The 8,853-nt window shown below is 43.5% G+C and overlaps 1 protein-coding gene across 1 annotated transcript in view; it reads left to right on the top strand.

The window, feature by feature from the left end:
* The first annotated feature begins 1,399 nt into the window (after window positions 1-1,399).
* ZGRF1 (zinc finger GRF-type containing 1) overlaps window positions 1,400-8,853 on the top strand; it is a 59,795-nt gene continuing 52,341 nt past the window's right edge. Inside the window, exons 1-4 of the mRNA XM_054718296.1 lie at window positions 1,400-1,420; window positions 3,175-3,255; window positions 6,959-7,018; window positions 8,372-8,557. Coding sequence (XP_054574271.1) covers window positions 1,400-1,420; window positions 3,175-3,255; window positions 6,959-7,018; window positions 8,372-8,557 — 348 coding nt within the window. The remainder of the gene's footprint in view (window positions 1,421-3,174; window positions 3,256-6,958; window positions 7,019-8,371; window positions 8,558-8,853) is intronic.

Below are 8,853 nucleotides of genomic sequence, written 5' to 3'. Positions count from 1 at the left end.
GAATCATCAATTGGCTGCCTCCTGCACACTCCACAGTGAGGATGGAGCCAGCAACCCAGGCATGTGCCCTTGACCGGGACTCGAACCCAGGACCCTTCAGTCCACAGGCTGATGCTCTATCCACTGAGCAACACCAGCCAGGGCCACCCTTTTTTTTTTTTTAAACAAAAGCAAAGTTTTATTACAGAAAAGCTCCCTGCAGCAGGGAGGGGACCCAAGAGGGTTGCCTGCCTGTCACATTAAAAAACTGTTTATATTTTTATTGATGTCAGACAGGAAGGGAGAGAGAGATAGAAACATCAATGATGAGAGAAAATTATTCATTGGCTGCCTCCTGCACGCCGCACACGGGATCTAGCCCACAAACTGGGCCTGGGCCTGACCACTGAGCCACACTGGCTGGATTTCTTCATGTTAGGAATAGTGTTTTGTTCATTTTACTCTGGCACCTAGTAAGAGCTAGATAAACGTATCTGATTTATAAGTAATGTGTAGGCGGTCTGTTTTACATGTGTAAATGAGAAATGGAATCCAGAACCGCACGCAGATCGCAGCTTTACGGACCCCCTCCGAGGGCTTTTAGGGCCGGTGCGCAAACCAGCGTGCATCCCTAGCACCCGCAGGGCTTCTCCAGACATTGCGGGGGCCTGACCCCACACTTCCTGTTTACTAAGTCGGGTGGAACCCACGAGTTTGAATTTCTAGTTTCCAGCTGATGCTGTCGGTCCAGGGGTCATGGCTTTGCAACCAAGGCTTTAGGGAAAAAAGTAATATTCTTTTATCATCTCTAGTCACTTCTTCGCCAGCAATGATTTTAGATTTCCAAGTTTGCCCACAGTAACAATTTTATCCCGTGGCATGGGATAATTACAGAACTCATTGCAGCGGCATTGAAAAGACCTTTTTCCTTGCAGAGGAATTACGTGTATCTGGTCTTGGATACTGGAATGTTGGCTGAAAGATGTCAGAGGAAGCATGTAAAACACAAGGGGGCCCTCTTGTGGTGAAACTAAAACCCAGGCTCCTTTTACCAGGACCCAGTGCGGCGGGGAATCCTTTCTGATACATGTAAGGCCCTGGGGAGAACGGGTGCCGACTCCTCAGCACTTCATTTCTGCTTCGTTCCTCTGGCCTGACACATTCCTTTCCCACGGTGTGGTATCACCGTGTCCTCGGTGGCAGGTAATTTGACTGCACCTGTGTTTCCCTTGATAGTTACATAGTCTTAGAACTCAAATTCCTCTCTTGGGTCAAGAATTTGTGAGGAAATTGTATTTGATACTTATTCATTTCATCAGGGTTGAATATTCTTTGTCATTTTTCAATTTAGGTGTTATAAATAGTTGAATAACCACTGATTATTTCTGGACCTGACTGGTTTATAACTTCAGAAGAAACAATGAAAAGCCAAGAATTTATTGTAAGTCTTACCACTATTTTTTTCTTCCTTCCACATTTTACAAATGTTGCTAGAGTTGCCAGATTGAGAAAAAAACAAATCAAAACACAAAAATCCCCCAAACAAACAAACCCCCCCAAAACCCAAAACCTGAAAGCAGGACATTCAGTTAAATGTGGATTTTAGATAAACAGTGGAAGTTTTTTGGTATAAGTGTGTATGTTTCAAGTGTTGCCCTGTATTTTAACTGGCAACCCTCTCTCTTGTCACCTATTCACATTTGTTATACAAAGACCTTTGGAACAAAATCTCAGGAAGCTTGGGACCAGGAAATAATCCTTCTCTTGAAGAACTGACGCGCCTCTCATGTGCATCAGTGGTCTCAAATTGTTTGGTCTCAGGATCCTTTTCTACTCTTGAAAATTATTGAGGACCCCAAAGAATTTTTTATTATGGGGATTATATCAATGTCTTTCATATTAGAAATTATAACAGAAAGTTTAAGAAATACTCATTTACTAAAAATAATAAGCTCATTAGATTTAACATAAATTACATTTTTTAAAGAAAATAGCTATATTTTCCAAAACAATAACCAAGAAACATTGACAAGAGTAGCATTGATGTACATTTTTTGCATGTCCTTTTAACATTGGATTTAATTCTCTGCTTCTGCATGAAATCTGAAATTGAATCTTACACTGTTGCACATAAATAACCTGCACTTAACTCCACTGTGCTTCCCTGAAGGAATGAGAGAGAGAAGGCAAGTAGCTTCGTGAAAATAGTTCTGCCCTCACAGACGCAGTGAGGCGTCTTGGGGACCAGGCGTCTCTGGACTGCACTTGGAGAACACAGATCATGAGTGCTGTGAACCCAGCACATTTTCCTTTTCCCACTGATGACTAAGAAGCTCCAAATTACTTTTGTTACCAGTTAACTTCTGTTTTTATTTAGAATTTACTTCTCCTTTCTCCACCCCCTTGCCTTTTACTGCCTAGTTTGTTTTTTCAATGGATTTTGTTTTGTTACTGTTATGCTGTCTGTGCTTTTATATTGGTAAAAGATGTCCTAAATATATTTTTTGGTAGAAGAGTATAAAATATGAAATGCTTAATATATATATATATATATATATATATATATATATATATATACTAGAGGCCTGGTGCATGAAATGTTTAATATATATACACTAGAGGCCTGGTGCATGAAATTCATACATGGGGCAGGGGGGTCCCCTCAGCCTGGCCTGTACCCTCTCCAATCTGGGACCGCTGGCTCTTAACTGCTCACCTGCCTGATTGCCCCTAACCACCTCTGCCTGCTTGCCTGATCGCCCCTAACTGCTCCCCTACTGGCCTGCCCCTAACTGCTCCCCTGCTGGCCTGGTCGCCCCTAACCGCCTCTGCCTCATTCCACACCTGGGACTCGGGCTTCCCTCCCTCTGGCCGGCTGCAGGCACCCAGGACCTGGGCTGGCTTCGCCTGGGCCGGCCGCAGCCGCAGTGGACTGTGGGCAGGCAGCTTTCCCTGGGCCACAGCTGCAGGCGCCCGGGACCACGGGGCAGGCGGCTTGTCCCTCTCCTAAGCCACAGCCTGGCTGGTCCTCCTTACTCTATTGCGAGCTCATTTGTGTCTGTCTGGTTCCCATTCCTCTCTCCCCAGTGTTGAGTGTCTGAGCCGTTATGGTGTGACGGCGTGAGGGCGTGATGACCATTTGCATATTAGCTCTTTATTATATAGGATAGAAATCATTTCTTCACTTGGAAATAGGTACTGTATACTCATCAGAAGACGAAGAAGTCAAAAGTGTGGCAAGATGGAATTTTGAAGATCGCTCACCTAGGAAACAAAGTAAGTGCAAAGCAGCCGAGGACAGAATCCAAAGCTGTGTGTAGTTCCAGCAACAGCAGTCTGTATGAGGAGGCCATGCCCTGGAGAGGTCAGTCCCATAGTGGACATCTCCACGTTCAAGTCATGTTAGTATCCTTTTCTTAATTGAATTTATTGGGGTAACATTGGTTAATTCTTCTCATTTAAATAGATGAATGTTTAGCCTTCTCCCTCCTAAATTTTTTTATTCATTTATCTTAAACTAATACATTCATTCACTGTTTGATGTTATTCTGTGTAATTGTTTCTTTTTGGTTAGGGTCAAGTCTTCAAAATATTACAGATTTAGTCTTATGTTAAAACTAGTGGCCTGGTGCACAGATTCATGCACATTGAAAGGAAATTAATTAGAATATTTTAATATAGCTATTTGCCCTTTCTCTATAATAGAAGTGTCAACCAAATTCACGATTGACAATGACAGATCGAAGCATACACATGTGATTGGCGCCATGTGCGAGTCAGTGTTTATTTTTAAATTGCCAGTGCATGTCATATGTTCCGGCTGATCAGTTGGTTGGACGGATGGTTGGTCGCTTAGCCTTTTATATATATCTAATTGGATTCTGAATATCCATCATGTCTTCTTGTGATACAAAATCATACTATTAAGGTCAGGCTAGTGGTATCCAACTTTATCTTCAGTAGTCACATGTGTTTATTGTGTCCATTGTATACCTCATACTAGTAGGTTGTAGGAAAACAAGATGAATTCAAGGTAGCACCAGAGATTCTCTGACCCAGGAGAGGTAATAATATCAGTCTATCCTCAGCCACTGCTCGCAGTGCTTCTCTTGCTCTCGTAATGCCTTTTCTGTGTCTATCCAAACCTTTCTGTCTCCCATTAATGGCGTCATCGCCCAACAAGCATATTGCTGGTGGGCGGTGGGGAAAGTGAGGTCAGCCATGGAGTCAGCGGGAAGAGCTGTCATGCCAGGCAGACCTCGCTGGCGGCCTGGCTCTCCACCTGTGGGTGTGTAACCTTGGCCAGTTATTTAGCTTCTCAGGCCTCTAGGTCTTCCTAAATGGGGACAGTGATACCTTGTGAACTTGTCCAGAGGGTTAAATGAGAAACATGTAAACCTCTGACAAAGTATCTGGCATGTTGTAAGCATGCATTGGATGGTAACTGTTTTGTAGTTTTTGTCTTTAGGAGCCTTTTATCTAAGAGCATACGGATCATACCATGTACACATATATGTTTAGGGCTCTGATTACAAAGGAGGGACATCAAAATCTGACTCTGGTTTAGGAGTCTTTCCAGACAAAGGGTTTGCCTTGTACACAAAATTGACAGGTTGAGGGAAGAGGGGCTGAAGATGGTGCTGTAGCTACAACACGGAGGTGCAGACCAGCAGGCAATGTGTGGCGAAGGTTGTGACTGGAGTGAGGCCTTGTTGGGCAGTGGCAGCAGCCACATCGTGATGGACGGAGAGCGCAGCTCGAGGAGCAGGGAAGAACAGCAGAAGAGTGACAGCCATGTTCTATTGTAGGAAATTATTTTGGCAACAGTGTCAAACAGAACTTTTAAGTTCCGAAGGATGAAAGTCAGACTGGACTTAGGGAAACAGTTGTAGTGAAGGGACAGCAGTAATGTAGACAAAAAGTGATGGGGTCTGACTAAGCGGTGACAGTGAGAGAGGGATGACTAGCGAGAAGTTAGGAAAAGATCATAGAATCTTAAGGTCTCCATACGGAAGGTAAGGAGACTCCAAAATTAGTTTCCGGTTTCTGTATGATTAATGTACCAGTTAGGGTGTCTCCAAAAAGAACGCCACCTTGGAGGGAACTCAGAAGCTGTTGAGTTCCGTTTTGAACGTACTGAATTTCACGGTCATGGAAACATTCAGGTAATTGGCCTGGGGACCTGGGACTCGGGAGAGTCCGGGCAGCTGAAGGGAGTGTGTGCCTTTTGGGTGATGCTTGCAGCTCCTGGAGTGGATTCATTGGTTCATTTATTCAACAGTTTTTGAGCTTCTGTTCTGAGTTACACACCATTCTGAGGGATGCCGCAGGGAACAGAGATGAACCCCTGACTTCGTGGAAGTCACATGGAGGAGACGGACCAGCATGTCCAGTGGGTTAGGCAAACCACCAGGAGTAGGGGAGCAAGGGCGAGCATGGACATAGAAGGAACTCCGGGGGCTTTCCTGGCCGTTGTGAGGACTTGTGCTCTCTCTGTGGGGGCTGTGGCGACCCTGGGAGGATGGAGCAGAAACGTGACAGCATCTGATGTGTGTGGGTGGTGATGTTCAGGGCGAGGACAGCATGGAAAGGGGAGAGGAGAGAGCCCTTGGAAACACCAGTTTTTTTTTAGCAGCTTTACTGACATACAATTCACACACTTTGCTTTTTAAAGATTTGTATTGATTTCAGAAAGGAAGGAGAGGTAGAGAGCGAGATAGTAAGAATGAGAGAGAGAATCAGTGATCAGCTGCCTCCTATACGCCCCACACTGGGGATCGAGCCCACAACCTGGGCATGTGCCCTGACTGGGAATCAAACTGTGACCTCCTGGTTCATAGGTTGACAACCATTGAGCCACACCAGCCGGGGCACACACTTTTCAATTCACCCATTTAGAGTAGACAATTCAATGGGTCTAAGTATATTCAGAGAGCTTTGCAATCACGATATAACTTTAGGGCATTTTTGTCACCGCCCCCCAAAAAAAATCCCATACCCATTGGTAGTCAGCACTCAGAACGTGACCCCAGCCTAATCAATCACTGATCTACTCACTGCCGGTAGCTTTGCCTGTTCTGGGCCTGTCACGTGACTGCAGTCACAGACCATGCGGACCTTTGCGAGCTTCTTTTGTTATGCTTCAGTGTTCATCCCTGTTGACTGTATCAATGCTTTATTCCTTTTTAATGCTGAGTAATGTTCTATTGTATGGATTTTCCTTATCCATTCATCAGCTGACATACATTTGAGTTGTTTCCACTTTTTGGCTATTAGGAATAATGCTGTGTGAACATCTGTGTGCAAGTTATTTGGAAACATGTTTTCATTTCTCTACCTACCCAGCTGTGGAATTGCTCTGTGTTTAATTGTTTAAAGGACTGTCAAACTCCCAAAGTGATGGAAACAGCAATATTTAAAGGGCTAGTGGAGAAACGGCTGTGAATGGCTACAGAGACACCAGGGGAAATCTCCTTGGCTTCCTTTTCTCCTGTCCCCATGCACAAGTTCTATGAGTACCTCCTACACACTGGCTTCCTGCAAGCCGTCTTCCTCCCGCTCTCCCCGCCACTGCAGCAGTCTCTCACATGCCTCCTCTGTGTGCTTCCCAGGTCCACCCCAAGATCTGGGTAGGGACTAACTTTAGTTTCTCGTGTGTGCCTTCGAAGCTCTCTTCACAGAGTGGGGACATTTAAGACAGACACACTGTAACCCAAGTTAACAAAGTGGGTGGTCCTTTCCTGCTGCCCCCTGCACGCCCCACACGGGTTGGAGCCCGCAACCCGGGCATGTGCCCTGACCCAGAATCGAACCATGACCTCCTGGGTCACATGTTGACAACCACTGAGCCACACTGGCTGGGTGATCCTTTCCTTACGTGGTTTACTTACATAACAGTCTTAGATTTTCTTTTGAAGATGTTTACGAAAAGCAGAATTATGTTGTGCCCCATTTTAACGTTTATTTTGTTTTAATATAGGCAATTTTATATGATGACAAAGGAGAATGCTTGGAGAGTTTATTTCTGACGCGTCTTGAGGTATTTTAATGTGTCTATCTTATTTTTTTTAACTTTTACTTATTAATTTTAGAGAGAGGAAGGAGTGAGAGAGGGAGAGAGAATGTTGATCTATTGTTCCACCATTCATGCATTCTTTGGTTGATTCTTATATGTGCCCTGACGGGGAATCGAACCCGAAGCCTTGGTGTATCGGGATAATGCTTTAACCAACTGAGCTACCTGGCCATGGTTGTCTACTTAGTTTTAAGTTATGTTTTAAGGTATCTCTTTAAATATTTTTTTATGAATGTTAAAAAGTATAGTCAAGATACTAATACTAATAATTATAGCTAGTGTTTACTGAGCATTTATTATTAGCCAGATTCTGTGCTAAAAGCTTTTAGATGTCTGATTTGATGTTTATATAGCCCTGTGATTGCAGGTTAGGAGTGCCGCACTGAAGTTTAGGTAGCTTGCCCACATTGGCGTGGCCGTGGTGGGGCTGGGGTGGGTCCAGGCGTGACTCTATTACGTGGTTTTGATAGGCAGAGAACCACAGTGGGAACTGTTTTGTGGAATTACTCCTATTTAAAATCTTGTCTCATGCATTGATCCTGTGATCTTCCCTGTTGGAGGAGAAGGGAGGGGAAGTAAAAGCACTTTTAGTGAATGAGTAAGGATAACAGATTGTGCGTTCCAGGTCATTTCCCACTTTCAGATTCTCCTGCAGCTCAGCCGTGCACCTGACTCTGCTGTGACACGCGGGCTGGGCAGACGCTGGGCTGGGCTGCGCGCTGGGAAGAGCTCATGTAAGGTGCCCAGCCGTTTGGTGCAATGACGCTGAAGTGCTAAGATGCATCTTGTCATTGTGCTGGTTTGGGCCATGGTATTAAATCTACTTTTAAATTTTATATGACACGAATAGTGCTTGTGGTATTCCTGTATTTATCAAAAGAGGGTCTAAAAGCAGTAACTATTGTTATTATTTCATTTAGAATAATTTCACTAATTAAGCATATTATCTGTGAAAATACACAGGTTTTTATCAACTAGGTTGATTATTTTTATGCTGCAGTCAGAGATGTGGCAAGTGCTATCTATACTTAGGTGATTAAGATGCTTGTTTGGGAATACAATTGTTTAAGCAACTACTAATTATAATAGTATTTAACTTGTGATATTTAAAGATACCTAATTGATATTTAATAGCTCTAATTTTTAAAAATTACATTTAGTTGTATGGATTCTAAAAGAGGTCCTTGGAGGCATATTTTTCTTGCTTCTGTCTGAATCCCCAGCAAGTAACAAAGGACCTCACCTAGGTCCCCAGTATGTTTGTTGAATAAATGAATTAGTGAAACTTTTGCTGTATTATTGTTCTTTAACATCTAGGTAAAACCTGGAGACGACTTAGAAAGTGAGCGATACTTGATCACAGTGGAGGAGGCGAGAGCTGCTGGGAGCACAGCTGGTAGCCGGGAGGACATTCAGGAAGCACGAGGGCCCCGTCCACTGCGGTCCGTGCGCTGCGGCTGGTCCCTTGGGTGTCAGCCTGCCGGTTTGAAAAGGAAGTTTACTGTAAGTTTCTCTGTGAAAATAACGAATCAGTATATACCTGTAAGTCATTTCAAGAAGTCGTGAATTTTGAAGCTATTGTAATCTCATTAATATGGCACTTTATAGTATATGCTTAGGTAGAAAATAAACCCTAATTAGGAAAAATCTTCATAAAAATGAGTTTACATTTCAACTTTGTGAATTTTATATATTAATTATTACTTTACCTTACAAAACATACACATTCATTTTTCTTTTTTTTTCTTTTTTTCCAGCCAGTACATTTCACATTTTCTTTATAGGCAATAGAACAGCTA

This window comes from Eptesicus fuscus, chromosome 6 (assembly GCF_027574615.1).
Source record: "Eptesicus fuscus isolate TK198812 chromosome 6, DD_ASM_mEF_20220401, whole genome shotgun sequence".
Classification (NCBI taxonomy): Eukaryota; Metazoa; Chordata; class Mammalia; order Chiroptera; family Vespertilionidae; genus Eptesicus; species Eptesicus fuscus.
This window is presented reverse-complemented; position numbering and strand designations above follow the sequence as displayed.